The 17,413-nt window shown below is 37.3% G+C and overlaps 1 protein-coding gene across 1 annotated transcript in view; it reads right to left on the reverse strand.

Annotated features, from left to right (window-relative positions):
• The window catches only part of smyd3 (SET and MYND domain containing 3), a 74,077-nt gene extending 57,247 nt beyond the window's left edge, over positions 1 to 16,830 (reverse strand). Inside the window, 1 exon segment of the mRNA XM_032560955.1 lies at positions 16,605 to 16,830. Coding sequence (XP_032416846.1) covers positions 16,605 to 16,783 — 179 coding nt within the window. The 5' untranslated portion in view covers positions 16,784 to 16,830.
• Between the last annotated feature and the right edge of the window lie 583 nt (positions 16,831 to 17,413).

Consider the following 17,413-nt stretch of genomic DNA (forward strand, 5'->3'; position numbering starts at 1 on the left):
CCTTATGATGAGGACCACCAATGGAAACAGTGTTCCCTCTCCTGGACGTGGGCCCCACTCTGGAGGAGGGGCACGTTGGCAAGCACCTGGTGGCCAGGCTTTAACCCATGGAGCCCTGTCAGGCTAAACAATAAATATTTAGTTTACAAACTACATTTAGCATTAAGCTAAATATTTATTTAAGCTTAAGATTTAGTGACCAAGCTATATATATTATATTGAGCTAAATGATAAGCCTTGAGCAAGCTGAATACTTAGCTCTGAGCTAAGTATTTGGCTAACAAGGCAAATATTTGTCTCTGAACTAAATATTCAGTTCAGACTAGGGTAAAGGGTACCAGGATTCCGGACCCGTCAGCAGCAGATGAAGCTGAAAAACAGCATGTAAATGAGCACACGGGAGAGGCACTCCGTGTTACTCCAATTTCTCTCAGCTTATTTATTGAACAAACCAGCTCATTTAACTGTCAATACAGTCCAATTTATAGTTCAGTAACTTACTGTAAACATTAGACATATTCCATCATAGACATCAACATTAGCTTTCCTTAAACCAGAAATAATCCCATAACATTATATTTTGTCACAATTCCCTCAGGTAACATGTACCTTCAATTCACTGCACTTTATATGCATATTTAATCACACACAGTGACATATTTCATGGGCATGTATCTTACAGTTGTTGTAAACTGGCATAACTATCTTAGAATTCAAACTACTTTAATTAAGTGAATGCATTAAATCACAGTTTAACCTTCCACCACTGTGTTTAGAACACAAATAAACCCTGGAGCCTGATAACAGTATATCACTCTCACATCATGGATTATATGTATATCTAGGCCTGTCGCGATAAACGGTAAATCAATCAATCGTATGATAAATTAAAACTATCGACGTCATTTTAATTATCGGCATTATCGTCTCTACCGGCCTTTTTCTCTTTCTGTTAATGACACTGAATGAAAAAGGCTCAACTCCGGTGCTCTCCACTGACTCCTCCCTTCCTCATTTCCTTAGTGTAAAGCCCAGCGCACACTGACACGATCTTAGAGCTGTCAGGCCCATTTTCAAAACCTGAGACCACATTAGCCGACAGAAATCCTAGGTATTACGGTTCGATCGGGTTCGGTCCTGCCGTGTGGAGTCCAACAATGGGCACAAAATAATGGCTACAAGTTCAGTTAACTAATTTTAAAACCAGGCATTAATCAATGCTTTACTACAATCTACCTGCAATGCATGTGGCTAGTGTCAGCGTAAAGTCCTGACTGAATGAAAATCATTATAACCTATTTACGGCACGTTAACGAAGAACAGCTGAAAAGTTACCAGGTTTATCAACTGTGGTAGAAATTTCGCTCCAACTCCTCCCTTTGTCTGGACTTGGGTTGCGTCGTGTCAGCTGTTTGGGATTCCCCTCCGTAATTTCCCCTCAGAAAGCGCGGAGGATTCTCCGCTTTCTGCGCTCAGAGTCGGGGAAAAAACCCTGATTTAGATTGGAGCGGCAACGACGATCTACCGTAACACACCACACAATCTTATAAAGACCAACGTTTTAAGATTGTTGTAAGGGGAAAAATAGGAGCAAAAAATCAAGTAGTGTGAATTATTGCATCAGGTAGTCGATGTGCCCATCTTCTCTATTTAAATCTAAGTATTACTGAAGGGCAACATAATATACAGACTTCATAATCTGCACTCTTTTGGTTGAATGCAGTATTTATTTCCACTTTGGCTTTATGTTCTTTAGGTTTTTTGTTAATGGAGACTAAGAATCCATTTTATTTTTGTTTTTGGTTGTTTTGTTTATTTTGTTTATCAGCCCCAGTGTTAAATATTCTTTTGAAAATAAAGTGTATCTATCTTTGGCAGGCAATCGCATGCATTATTACATCATTTCCATTAAATCAGTGTAAAAAGGTCTTCAAACAATATTATCGTTTATCGCAATAATTTTTGAGACAATTAATCGTTCAGCAAAATTTGCTATTGTGACAGGCCTATTTGTAAACCATAAGCCTTCATGAAAAATGAATCACTCCCTAATGCTAACTGGTTGTGCCACACTTGGCAGCAGCAGCAACCATCAAGTGTTTTGTGGTAACTGGTGATGAGGCTCTTACATCGCAGTGGAGGAGAGTTTTGACCAGCTGTTCTTTGCACAAGTGTTTTAATTCAGCTACATTAGAGGCTTTTTGAGCTGAACAGCCTTTTTAAAGAGGAGCAATTATTTTTCCAGGAATAAAGTGCCATTTTACAGCACAATCGAGTCAACTACGTTGAGTTCAAAATGCTGTATATATCAAACATAACTTAAAAGAAATTTGACTTTGTAAATTAATGCCTTGAAATTGGGTCTGTGTCTCTTTAAGGAGCTCCTACTCTTTCCAACACACTTCATCACAGCAGTTTACGATCGTTCTCAGGTGCGTTGGACTGAGAAGTAGTTTGTATTGATGAGAGACTTTGTTTAGGAATCCTAATGGTTGCAATGGGAGATTCAACGATTCCTCAAGGAAGAAAACATGCATGAAGGAATCAAAGCAACATTCAGGCATGGTTATAACTAGGCAATAACATTATAACACAAGAGAAAGCTCAAAAAAGTAATTTTACAGAATACTGCCCATTTAAATGTCATCCCACCGCATCTCTAATAAGTCCAATTTGAGATGCTGGCAATTTCAGGACCTGAAACTGCAAAGTGTGTTTATCTGATAACAGCCAATATGATGTTTTTGTCTGAAATGCTATATTGGTTTTAACACCAGATGTAGCAGGACGCACATAAAATATTTCACCAGCAGATCACATTACGATGTTTTCTTTTTAATACGATTTAATCCTGCAGATGGTTTTAAAAAGTTCAACTACTCCAAACCTTCCACCACAAGCTGCTCTACCAAAACAAAAAATCCCAAAATTTCATATATCAATGCAAGATATCACTTTAAAAAAAATTAAAAAGATAAATAAATATCCCATTTGGTTGCTTAAAATGACATTTTTAAGCACCTGAAAAGTCCAGTGAGCTTTCAGGTTTGCTGAAAAACTCACTTTTATTAGATTTGTGCATGCAGTGTAGACAAAAAAAAGCCCCACGTCTTTATGGTTTATTACATCCGGGTAAAATGGAAGAAAATTATGGAGTACCAGTAATTAGATCTGACAATGGATGTTAATATGAGCGTACACACACAAAACGAAGTAATGGAGAACATGTTATGATGGATGTTAATACATTAGCCCGCGGCTTATCAGACAAAGTATGGCACTTTTTATTAGAGTGGGCGCCGCTATAAATGCTGCAGAGGACATTATGAGATCCTTGAAGCAAAATGAAGGGATTTAATATGAGTGTGTGCACACACACGGTTCAGCTGTAACCGAAGGCTGTTGCCTCCAACAACAGGAGTTAAGTGTGTCTCTATCAGCGTGGGACCAGACTGGACTGTTGTGTTTAGCCGGAGGTGGCAGCCGCCGTGCGCAAGTTTCCAAAACACTCTTCTCTCCTTTTCACTATTCTGCATTTAACCCATTTCCTCACCATCTGTCTCTTAGTTTTCCTCCACCCCATCGTTGCCGCTGGGCCTGATTTGCAGCAACCTTCTCCAGCTTGGATCCTGATCCTGGTAAATTTATTGTGTCACCCTTCATGAAAACAGAGTTACTCATGTCACATTGAGATTGAACAGAAACAGGAAAGCCACCCACAGTTTAAGAAACACATGCCTGTAGTTTGATGCGAAGCCATAACAACGGATCACAGAAAGTCAGACCCAAACACGGATAGATCAATTGTCATGCATCTCATAGACCTGGAGCTGGAAGCCACAAGAACCACACACAACAAACAAGAAATCAATTTTCAGCTCCACACATATTTCTAAGACTAAACTTTACCAGTAGTGTTGTTCCTCTGGAGGTCATTTTATAGTACCAGAGCTACACTGTACGTTATGAAAAATTCATATTTTGCATGTTTTTTTGTTTCCATTCAGGTCGCTACTGCTTGTTCCTAGCCCAAGTACTCAAAAAAAATACACCCAGTCATTTTTTGGCAACAAGTTAATGTTTTTTTCGGCAGTCTTTAAAACAACATTAAAACCTTACAAATGTTAAGTCACACTCAACTGGCACTCCCCTGTTACCTAGCAACCACAGGAAGGCCCAGCCCCGTTACCTGGCAACCTAAGCAGAGTTCCAGCACGTTCTGTCAGCAGAAAATAGTACAAAAATAAATTAAATGATAAGGTAATTTTATTTATGTAGCACATTTTCAGCAATAAGGCAGTTCAAAGTGCTTTACATGAATTAGAAGAAAATACAAACAAAACAACAAAACTAAAAAAAAAGGCAAAAAGTATAAAACTACATATTGGTTCCTCATGTTTAATAAGAAGAAGTCCATAATTTATGAATTATGGGTTTCTCTGGATTCTTGTTCTGATGAAACTAGATGTTGGTTCTCCATTTTTGGTTCTATTAGTATACGTATAAAACTAAATGTTGGTTCCTGTTGTTCTAGGCTGAGTTCTAGATTTGTACAAAGTAAAGTTAAGTTTTGGTTCTCCATGTTTGTTTCTATTAGTAGGTATAAAACTAAATGTTGGATCTCCATGTTTGGTTCTTGTTCTGGGTTGTTAAGTAGTTGGTACTTTCTAAGTTTGCTCTAAATTTTTAAACTAACAGGAGTTTCTCAGGGTCTTGCTCCGATATTAAAAGTACAAAGCTAAATATTGATCTAAAGTAATAAGTACGTCAGTTTTTAAAAGTAGTTAAATGTTGATGGAAGGTACTGAGTACTCCACAATTTCTAAAAAATAATAAACAACAATTGTACATTTTTATGCTTAAATCCAATTCCATAATTCATCAAAAATACTTAAGCAAGATAATTAAGCTGACATGCTTAAAGTACATGGATACAAAATGGAAGCAGAAGGGGACAAAATGCCAACATATGGTTACCAGATACAGATAAATTATCATGATCCCAAAATCTATGCTTTCCAGCAGGCCTAAAGGATTGTATCTTGAATATATAGAATTTTACAATTCCTGTCTTTGAAGAAATTCATGGCACTAAAAGAGCTTTCCATACGCCACGTGAGAACGAAACAGCAGGAAAATCTATTCTGAATCTGATTTCAAAACCATCTGAAATATTTTACTGTCACAACCTCAATAATAAAAACCTTGTTTTTATCCTCTGGCTCAGCAGTCCAGCCAAGAGTCTTTCGCTTGAATGTTTAATACAAATCTGGTTCAGGAAGAATCACACACGTTCTGGACTTTCTATTTCATGACTCAAACACACAGCGATGGCCCGTCTTTGTCTTGCGGGCAGCACACAACTAGAGTCCGGCAGCGTGTGCAGCTTTATGCAGTACGCCATGTTTATGAACACTGATTTAACCATCCAAATATAGATGTCCACAATAACAAGAGGGACAAATCCAACAAAACAAGCAGAAAATGCAATATTCACGATATGAGAAACGGACTTCCCAAGCCTCAATTTGTTGGTATTCTGCAACACAACTCTATTTGTTTCTTTAAAAATTGCTCATTTTCACGCAGAGCTGTCAATGACCTGCCTGGTCTTCAGCCAGGTTTTGTGAGTGAACTCCTCCTCCTTCTCCATCATTTCTTTAGCTGTTCTTCTCTGAGTCTCAGTCAGATGTTGTGTGAAGGGATGGAAGGTCCATGCTTGGATTGTAGGCACAGCAGGAAAACTCATGAATAACATTAGAAAGGTTTCATTAGTAGCATACAGAACACTGAATTAATGCCTTCCTTCTCTTCCTCTCAATGTCAAATTGTTTTCCTCTTTTGCTGCTTTCCCTCTGTACTCATTAGGTTGCTCATTTCCTGATATTTCACAGCTTTTATTTATATATTTTAAATCAGTGATCACATCCCTGACAGCCAACATCTGTATAATCTGTTGGTTAAGCAGAGGCATTTGTCATCTCAAAGGCATCTCAAGAGCAACGTTTTGTTGTTCTGGTTAGCATAAATTTAAATAAATTGTCCTTGTTTTTGTATCTGTTGGTTGGACTATACATATTCATCAGTATTCTATGAAAATGTGGGAGAAACTCCACTAATGTGTAATTGTAAGGAAGAAAGTAGACTTAAAAAGGCCTGTTTGGAAATAGTTGAAATCCACAGTTTTGCATATTAAAAGTATTTATTTTGTTGAAATAAAACTGATTTACATTATGTGGATTTTTTTTCCATTTTGTGTTAAGCAGTGAAAAATATTTTCTCTTGCTTTCACTTGGTTTATTTCCTCTCATCAACGAGTAAACAACAAAAAACCTAATCTTTGGTAGCTGATAACTAGTCGTGGCGACTCATTAACCAGACAAAAATTGCAAAACATTTTAAATTTATTGACGCCTTTCATGAAAAACATTATTTAAAAACAGCAAATGGGATAATCTGAGCCTAAAAGTAGATATTTTGCATTTACAAACACCATTATTTAAAGTTGATCCTTATGACAAATTTAAATGGCAATGATTTTTTTTTCTTCCTGATAATAAAAGTTTTTTAATAGTTTATTTAGCACAAACCATATGCTGTTTCAATACTAGTGATACGTTTTCTGTATGTTTTCCTAAAATCATGCAGTTCTACTTACAGCTAATGAGAAGATAAAACTCCTTTGTTATCCCTCCTTATGAAAAAAAAGAAAGAAAAACAAGCCCAAGAAAGATGTTTTTATTTTACGATCAAAGCCTGAAGCAGAAGTTAATTTGTACGGAAGGTCCAGAAAAAATGCGGGCCAAACAAACACAAAGAAAACAGAAGAACTAGAAGAACCGGATAGATATAAATAGAAGCTGCCAGTCATCAGAACTGGAGGAACTGGGAGACGCTGGTTGCTCCATTAATATGCAATTCAACAGATCTGTGTTCTTACATGTGGGGGTGTACGGGTGGGTGTGTGTGTGTGTGTGTGTGGTGTGTGTGTGGGTGGGGGTGTGCGGGTGTGGGCATGGGTGTGTGTGTGTGGTCAGTTTTGTTAAGTCTTTGCTGTGAGACATCTAATTAGGCCTACCTCAGCATATCCCTGTTGGAGTGTGCAGCATGGTAATTGATTCCCCATGAGTAAAAGCTGCAGGAGATTCTGTTCCAGCTAGCAACTTCATGCATCTTAACAGTCACAGAGTGAACTCTTCCCACTACAGCACAGAAAATTTCACTCTGAAATGGTACATATATATATATAATTTTCTTTCTTGATTGTTTTTGATCACATATTTGGTTGTTGCTGGGCTGCTTGGCTCAAGTCTTCAGTTTCCTGCAGCAGGAAATATTCCTGAAATATTCAAACCAGAGGAAGCAAGTCCAAGTAATATTAGTTTACAATAGTAAAGAGCTTCTTCAGGATCTTCACAACTGTTGGGATGTATAAAGTAAAAGAGTATAAGAAATAATAATTGAGAGTCACCACTGCCACCTACTGTTGGCCGTGGGTATGACACCACAGACCATGGCTTACGGAGACACGTCAAGATGTGGATTTATTGTAAACTGGAAATTGAACTGTAGAGGACCACTTTCACAATAATTACCAACAAAAGGAGGCTATTTGTGGAAAGTCAGGACCTTTTCCCAGTCTTCAAACATTTGGTGTGAGCTTTACTGTGTTCTACTAGTTAGACTTAGAGCAAGTGGTGTCCAAAGTCGGTCCTGAAGAGCCGGCATCCCTGCATGTTTCAGGACTGACTTTGGACACCACTGACTTAGAGGTATGGTGTGAATTACGTTTTGGTTAAGGTCAGGAATAGACTAGTAATGGTTATTGTTGAGACATGTAGGCATACATGCAGTTCCTAAAATGAATAGCAAATCAATACCAAGTCCTCAGTTTGCATAGAAGTACAAGGATGTGTGTGTGACAGACAGACGGACAGAAAGAAACCAGCTGCATCTCGAGTCATCTTCAACCTGAGGGGAATCATATGGAACGAGTCTCCTCATGGTTTCATTATTAAAGTGATACACACAGCATGGGGTCTGAAGGAATAAGCTGGAGCTAGACCTGTCACAATAACAAATACCGTTTATCATAATTGGTAAATTGCAATAAATGGTATAATAATTCAAGCATACCCTCTCAAAGATCAACAATCTTTCATTTCTAGCAAACATTTAACACTGGAACTGGAAGATGTCTTAAATATCCAAAACAACAAATACAATGGATACTAAAGTCGCTGTTAACAAAAACAATTTGTAAGCCACTCAATTAGTATTTTTCCATTTCTGTTTTTAAAACATTTCTGCATATCATCAGCATATCGTGATGCAAAGCTCTGCACTGAACATCATTGAAGACCTCATTTTTATTTCACCAAATATTGATCTCTGAACTCTTCCTGAGTTAAAACATTAGTGTTGTTGTTTCTAAATAAACATGAACTTGTTTTCTTTGCATTATTTCAGATCTGATTTGCAGATTTTGACAATTTCTCATTTTCTGCTAATAAATATTACATTTTTGCTTGGAATTTTGGAGACATGTTGTCAGTAGTTCATAGAATAAAAGAGCAATGTTCATTTTATTCAATCATCTACCTATAAAGAGGAAAATCTTTAACTGATCATTTTAAGTGGTTTCTTAATGTTTTTCTAGAGTTGTATAACGCATCACACTAGATATCGGGATATGAATTCCATCCCATATCTCACATCCCTACTATGCATAATTTAAATAGTTCCAGACAGATGAGTTGTACAACTCTATACTGCAGTTTATTGAAGGTCATCACAAGAAACTTAAAAGCTACTGTGAAGCATGAGAAGAGCCAGGATAAAGGGAATAACCAGGAGAAGTACGAGCAGATGTGGTTTGATCTCAGTGAAATGCCTGGCAGCTGAATTTCCAACGACCAGAATGAAGCCTAATGAAAGAAGCATGGCTGTGTGACATTCTCACTGAAATGCAAACAAGAAGTCACAAGAGATCCTGAGCTCTGAAGCGCGGGTGCAGGAGGGCTGCCGAAGGAGCCAATGAACATCAAGACACACACACAGTCAGTAACCATCAGTATGTAGCTGCAGGATGAACCCAGACTGGTCAACAAGACAAGAACTGAAACCTTTAAGAGAATAAATTCATATGATAACGATTAGAGCAGGAGTGTCAAACTCATTTTGGGCCAAATCAAGATCATGATTTGATCAAGATCTGGATTAAAGGGTTGGTTGTGCCAAAATGTATTGATAAAACCTGCTCAAAAACTGTTAAAATATCAATGAATTCTTAAAGTTAAATAATAATATTGAGCATCTTTTCAGTTCCTCCAGCATTTTGTGATATTTTGCAATAAAAATCAAAGTTTTTGTGGTACTAATCTGGGGGAGGAACTAGTGATGCATTCATAGGGAGTTGGATAAACCATACTCGCAGTGAATTTGACGGCGAAAGTTTATTTGACCGACAATTTATACTCGATAGTTGCGATATAGCCATTTTAACTATAGTAAATTGAAAATATCGCGATACATCGAGTATACTCGATACATCACCCAGCCCTACTCTGAACTCTTTTCTTTTTCTTGACTCCACTCCTCTAATGGAGGGAGAAAAAACAGATTTTTATTAACTGTGCTACACGAGGCCGAAGCTCAGCATACAACTTTTATGTTAACCCTCCTGAGGACCAAGATTTAATTTCTGCCAACAGATGTGCGTTTTAGATGATTACTAACACACACATGTGGAGGTGGATTCCCTGCATACAGCAGATAACTCGGTTTACAAATGATACAGCTGTCTGCAATTTTTTTCCAGGCACCTGGGTGTGAAGCAGCAGGAGATAAAGAAAACAACACAGTTTGGGAGGAGCGGGATAGATGTTGGTAGGATACAGAAAAACAATCTGTGTGAGGAGGAAGAAAGGAGGGACAGAAACACATTTGAACGATGAGAAACAAGACGGTGGAAGAGAAGGTGAAAGGAATTAGATGGAAGGTAGAAAGACAGATGTTGGAAGAAGCAGATGGGGAAATAAATTGAGTGGAGGTGAAAGGAGGAGGCCAGCTCTCATCCGCTCCTCTTGGTTTGTCATCTAAAGCAGTCATCTGTATGCCGCCTATATAACCGGATTCACACACTTTCTTATCAGTCTGTCTGCTGGGACAGCTTTGGGGAAAAACGCATCGGATGTTTGGAAACGTGTCGGTTTCAGGGCGTTGCTTTCACACATTATGCAGAAAAGCTGCATGCAAGACTGCATGTGTGTGTGTGTGTGTGTGGGGTGTGTGTGTGGGTGTTAGTCAAATCTGAAACCAAGAAGGTTTCCATCCTGCCAGTTCAGAAGAGCAAAGTGAGAAAAATGTCACCCTGTGCCCATGTGAGGCTGAGAAGGTGATCTTCACCACATGTGAAACTTTTTCATGCAGTCAACAATCATGTCAACAATCATCTTAAACTGGGCCTAATGTCTTGTTTCCACTGAGAGGCATGGCAAGAGTCGGGAGGCCATTTTGTCTATTTCCATTGTGAAAGCGGCTCATACCACACCACACCTGGTACGACAGGACGAAGCTACTGGCATCACAATAAGCTTAATCAAATGATAAATTGAAACTAGCTCAATAATTTCCATTTGCATAATTTTCTCTTTTCTCTCTTTCTAACAAAAACTGAATGTCAAAAGTCTTCAGTGTGTTGAATTGGTCTCAATTAGACCCTTCTTTGAAGGTCAATTTTGCTTACAGAGACTTCATAACACATTTGATTTGTTGTTTCTGTTGTTTTGTTTATTTATTTTGGATATTTAAAAAGTTTTCCAGTTCCAGTGTTAAATGTTTGTTATAAATTAAAGTTTACTGATCTCTGAGAATGTGAACTTGCGTTATTACACTATTTGTCGCGGCCTTCTAATGTTCCAAAATGCCAAGAAAGGCTGTGGGTGGCAACATGCTTGGTTCTTGCACTTCCGACTGATTGTTTAAAAAAAAACCCAAAAAAACAACTTTATTTCTTGCAAAAATATAGTTAAAACAATAACTAAAATTCTCTTACAATTTAGTTGAAAATAAAAGTTAACTTAGTCTGATACTTCAAGTACAAAAAGTGGTAAAAAAATAATTTTACAGAAACCTCCTGTCATCACACCGGACATTTACCAAACAGAAGAGCCTCCACCAAACACCCAGTGTGTTTCTAATCACTTAAATTAATTAAAGGAGGGTCTAAAAGTTACCTACGTAGTCTAAACAATTCCAAATATATAAATTAATTACAGATTTTGTTTCTAAACTAACTTAAGTATTATATAACTGGCCAACAAAAATTAAAATGATAGAACTTACGATTTACAAAAATTCAACATAAATGGCCTACACCACCATTACCATACCATTACTTGAAAGTGGTCTCAAAACAACATTATTATCATTTATTACAAAAACTTCTGGGACAATTTATCATCCAGCAAAATGTGTTATTGTGACAGGCCTACACACAATGGCAAAAAAAAACATCACTGCTTGAAACAAGCATCAGAATAGAGCGTCCAGTCTGTCGCAGGCAATAGAATGACACCATTTTAGGCGTTTTGGTTTAACCCCGCCTTGCCCAGTGAGAGTCCAACTGGGAGTGAAAACGCTCTGAATACACCAGACTAAGAAAAAGCGTACCGCTCAGTGGAAATGAGGCATAGCCGAGGCGCAGACAGCCACTTGAAGAGCTCATGTTAAATTTTAAGAAAGAGAAAGTTTGGGTGAATTCACACCAGCCTTGCTTAGTCCACTTCCTTGTTTTGTCCGGTTCTTTTGGGGAAGTGTGAATGCACAATCGAACTCCGATGCCGATCAGAAAAGCGACCGTCAAAAAACCAGGTCTTGATTTGGTGGAAGTGAACTCTAGTGTGGTTTGAATGCATATGTGAATGCAAGCAGACTGGAAACCGCTCCAAAAGCAGGAAGCAAACTATAACTCAGGGCATTCTGGGTAAAAACAATCTAAACAAACCTCGAAGTCTAGCGCTAGCTGGAGAAATGGCTTGTTGTCTTTTGTCAAAGGCAACAGAGGAATGCTATAATACCTTCCAGCTTCTGTTCAGAAAGTGGAGGCGGTGTTATGATCTGGGCTTTGGGTTTGTGTTACACAATCATTTTCCCCAACAGTTAAAGAACCTAAAGAGAACTCCCATGTTTTAACATTTCACATCTTTGATTGGCGCTGTCATAGTTTGCTGATAACACTCGCCTACTGTGAATGTTTCTCTTCTTTGTTCTTCAGCCTCCAGCTAAAAGGCATCAGCACACGGCTGAAATTAGAACAAGCATCTCAAGTTAGACTGCCTGTCAATATTTCTGTCTGTGTTCTTTAAAAATAACAAAGACCTGTGGAAACTGGTGTCATCTAGCTTTCAATCAAATGCTTTGCTCTATAAATAAGACAAGAGCTTTTAGATGTTTGTTTTTTATCTGCGGTGTGTGTTTGCACATGTTCCAAAGAGACGCTGAGTGAGAGATTGGTGTCAAATATAAAGACTTGATGGAAGACGTGTGGCCCCTACCCCATGCACGCACACCCCAACACACACAGGCTGAAAAGCATTAAATATCTGGGCTATAATCTGCCTGTTTTCTCTGCTATCTCTCTAACAGTGACTCCTCCACTACTTTCATCCATTTCTAAAACTTCTTTCATTAGTTTCAAGGCAGTGAAAACAAAAACATGTCAAACCGCGGTTGTACCGCCGCTCAGCATCTGTCTTTAGAGAATTCAGCCAAGATGAACGTCCCTTTGGCTTTTTTAGCTTTGCTTAAGGAGCAGTTAAGGCTCTGCATGTTTTATTTTAAACTTCAAATGGCACTGCAGATAAAAACTGCCTGGATATATCAGTAAAGACTCTATCAAACATTTTGCAATATATATTCCCTGTATGTTTATATTCAGCCACATATACATATGCTTAAAAAAACGAATGTGCCTTCAGAGTCTTGCGACTTTGAAGACAGTCTTAAAGGTGAACTATTGTGCAAACTAATAATGCTGTGACAATTTTTGGGTTTCAAATTTTAATTGTTGTCAGAAACTGGAATTCACGACTGTGGATGTTTAAAAGCAGGCTGTGCTCCCCACAGAGAGCTTTTAAATCCCCTGGTAGAGTGCTGGTTTGTTACGTGTGCAAGCTACAGCTCATTTTTTCAGACTTCTTCACTTGACCATTTATGGCATATTTTTTAATAGATAAAATGCCTTAAAATCTTTTTCACTTTTTAACTCAAATCTGAGCTGCAAGCTTCGTTTGCCTTTTGAAATTTTAGATTTTCTCCATTTTGCTTTTATTTCCCGTCATGATTTTATTTTCTTGAAGAAAAATCTTGAACAAAAAAATTAGCTCTAGCTAACCCTGTCACAATAAGCAATTAATCATTTAGTAAAACGAGCCTGATAACATATTTTTAAGTATAATTTTGTGATTTATAACCCATTTTGTTTATGGTTCCTCTTGTGTTTGGGTTTTATTTCTGTTTTATTTATTGTTTTGGTTCTCATGTTTTATTTTGGATTTTTAAATATCTTCCAATGTTGTTTTTTATTAAATTAAAGTTTAAAGGTCTTTGCATTATTATTCCATCATCAATATATTACTTCAAAATGGTCTGACAACAACAATAGTAGAATTTATTATAAATTATTGCAGCATCTTCATTTGCCAGCAAAATTTTTTATGGCGACAGGCCGAGGTGTATCTTAGGCGAGTGTGAGAACATAAAAGCAGTTTGTTTTGTTGTTGATTCTGCTAAGTCTCGTACGTCTGAGTTTATTCCCTCAGCTTTTATCACTCATTACGAACCTGCAGCCTTCAAGGCCTGTAATTAACTCCAGCTTTGATGCTCATTTCCTGGACACACGAACACAGAAACAGACTCTGTACTCCCAGTGATATGGCCAAACAAACAATCGCACGCTCAGAGAGGCATTTTTTTTAACACTATGTCATGCTGTGAAGCTAATTGTGTTTTAGTAAAACTAGAAAAATGCGCGCCACACGTGTGAGGCCACACGCTGCGTTCATGAGCACGCCGCTTCGCGCCGTCCAGCAGTTTGTGGGACATCAAGGTAACTTGCAGGTCTTCAGAAAATAAAACAATAAAGCTTTCTGAACCTCGGCTCTGATGAGTGTCTGCTGCAGCAAAATGTAGCCATAACATTTATTCAATACCTCAAAAATATCGTTATAGCTTTGACCCTCACCAAACCCCACACCGCAACACACACATAAACTACTGATTGCCTAAAGCGTGGAAACTATAAGTGGTGTAATTTTTTCTTTCATTGATTCCTTTTGTTGTAATTCCATCTTATTTGCTGCATATTTTTTAGATATTGACTACATGTCAGGTTACGGTGGAGGTTTCTGGCTGTAACTGGTTCTGCCCCAGTCAGCCGAGTGGCCGACTCGTCTCCATTAGCAGATTCACTTCCTTGTTTTTCATAACCACTGCAGGAGTAATAAAAGCTACATTGTCTCTCTGCATAAGTGTAGCTTTTTCAAAGGTCTACATGGCATATTACCTGCTGAAAGTTAACACAGTATTTAAAAAAATAACATCTAGCTAAAACTGATGAAACTATAAATTATGCTCTCTACCAAAACAATCCAAAAGAAGAATTTAAAGAATCACTTCATGACTTCAGAGGGGAACTATTATGTAAAATTCATATTTTGAATGTTTTCATGCTTCCATTTGGGTCTGGATTTTTTTGGTGTCTGGAAAACGAGCCGTTTCAAAAACCTTCTGAATGTAACGTCACAAATCAGCAGGCACTGCCCCTCACCTAGCAACCCCAGGCTGGTTACCTAGCAACCAAAGCAGAGTTTCACCCATCACCTAGCAACCCAAGCTGAGCACCAGCATGTTTGGTCAGCTGGTTTTACCGCTGTATGCGCTGCATTCTTGTTGGTTGTGCAGAAGGCTCTACTTCTGCTTTTCAAAGATGTACAGTTGTATAATTGTCCATATCTTTGCAGAGCTTTTTATGTGTGAACGTAAACATTGAGTTGGGGGGCGTGGCCAGCAGCAGCTTACTCGGATTTAAAGTGACAAGACGCCCTAAAACATCTCATTCTGAAAGGAGCTTAAAATAGACATGAGAATTACCTTTTGATTGCTACTGTGACTGTATTACATGTGCACTATTAAAGCCTCAGTAATTTATCCACTTGTTCATGTGACGCTCCAAGGGAGAAATCAGAACAGTCTTTTCTGTCCTGGATAAATAACTTTACCTCAGAGATTAAGAGGGTTTGAAGGGTTTGAAAAGAAGCAATTAAGAATCCAGATGGACAAATTTCAATAGTGAGAAAAGTGAGACGAAGCAGAGCAAAAAAATACAAAGGAGGCAGATGAAGCATCCTTGGTACATGTCTCATGGAGTTTAATCACCTCTCATTTCCTGTTACGCAATTTACTCTAAAAATGTGAAAATACCAGAATATGAATAAAAATAATAATGAATGCTTTTAACAGTTTTTCTTTGTTAAACTGACTGACTGAACTGAACTATGACAGCATATAAGGGACATTGTAGAAAAAAAATTTCCACCCAAAACTCACACATTTTCAAAAACCTAAAACTAAAATAAACCAAGGAAAAATTAGAAAATAAAAAAATGTAAAATACAATTTTTGACTTTTCATACTCCATGTTTTTTCTAGAAATTTTCTGATATTAATCTGAGGTTATTTTTTTATAGAAATTTTTCATCTTTTCCAACTCAGAAATTTTCTTGTTTCTTCTAGAACATTTCTGAAATTAATCTAAAATTTTCTTTTATTTCTAGCAGATTTTTGACTTTTCGAACTCCTTCAGTTACTCACTTTTCTCTTCTGTTATTATGTTGTGTTCCGGCGCACTGGGTCCATTGTAGATAGAAAAAAAGAGAACATTTCCACCAAAAAACACAGAGATTTTTTAGATCAAATCTCTGAAATTTTCAAGATAAAACAAAGATGTTTCAGAATTTCCACATTAGGCTCAACATAATCTAGTTCTGTAGTAATTACTAATCTATCGCAGATAACAAAACACCCTGGTCGTTTATTTAATAACATTTTGAGAGCATGAATCATTCATGAAACACAGAAACACAAAGAGACTTAAGTAATTCCAGCTTTACAAAAATCCTTCATAATAGACTCGCTGCTTTACAACAAACGAGTCGACAATGTTAAATTTAAGCAAAGAGCAAGAGCGCCACCTGGTGACCCACTGAAAAACTACATTGGGTTTTAATCCGAGTAAAATAATTCAACACCTGATTTAAACTAAAGTGCAACATGCAGAGGAAGCGATGCAACTTTTTAAAAGCAGGTTTGTTGGAGTACACACACACACACACACACACCCACACACACACACACACACCCACCCACACCCACACACACACACACACACACCTAAGATCCAGTTTACAATAAAATAAACAAAAATACACTTTAAAAAACACAAAAATCTGATTGTGCTTACAGCTTCTGTTAGCTAAAATACCGAACAGAGTAGCTCGCATTGTGAGATTGACCCTCACAGTTTGGACTCGAACCGGACTTACCGGGTGAAGCAGTGGTGGCAGACCTCTCTGGCCCGTTTGCCGGACACACAGGACGCCAGCGGCTCGGCGGAGGTCACCAGCTGACCCCGGCTGATCCTGGCTGTGGCCCGGAGACCGTTCCCCTTTCCCGGACAGACAAACCGCTCCACAGTCGGCGGCATCCCCGCTTTTAGCTCCATGTGAGACGAGCTCTGTTTACATCCGTAATGAGAACGACGTCATTACGTCACGTGTGCGTACACAGAAACTATACGTAAAAAAAATACGTAATTTATTTAGTGTTTAGTTTAGTGTTTTTTTCTTATTTTTCCCTGGATTTATTTATTTTATACTAATGTATCTTGTTTATTTAGAATATGTATCAATACTTGCTTAAACTTATCTTGATTGTCTCGCTACTGACTCTTTTATATTGTCATTACATTTGATGTGCTGCTCTTTATATATAATTTATATACAAATTATACATGTTAATTATATATAACTTATACGTAAAGTTACATTAATTTTTTTTATATATTCACAAATATATATGTATATTTACAATCATATAAATATAATTCATGTTTAGAATAAATTATACTAAAAATATAAAACACATTTATATGAATATAATTTAAATAGATATAATTTATATTTTATAAATATAAATGCATATTTATTTTTAAACATTTAGTTCAATAACATAAAAAATACATTAAAAATAAAAATATTCATACAGATTTTACTTTAATAATTTTAAAAATTAAAATGGAGTTGTATTTTCTATTAATTAAACACAAAATGGTACATTTAGGTGCACATTTTTG

This window comes from Xiphophorus hellerii, chromosome 4 (assembly GCF_003331165.1).
Source record: "Xiphophorus hellerii strain 12219 chromosome 4, Xiphophorus_hellerii-4.1, whole genome shotgun sequence".
NCBI classification, from domain to species: domain Eukaryota; kingdom Metazoa; phylum Chordata; class Actinopteri; order Cyprinodontiformes; family Poeciliidae; genus Xiphophorus; species Xiphophorus hellerii.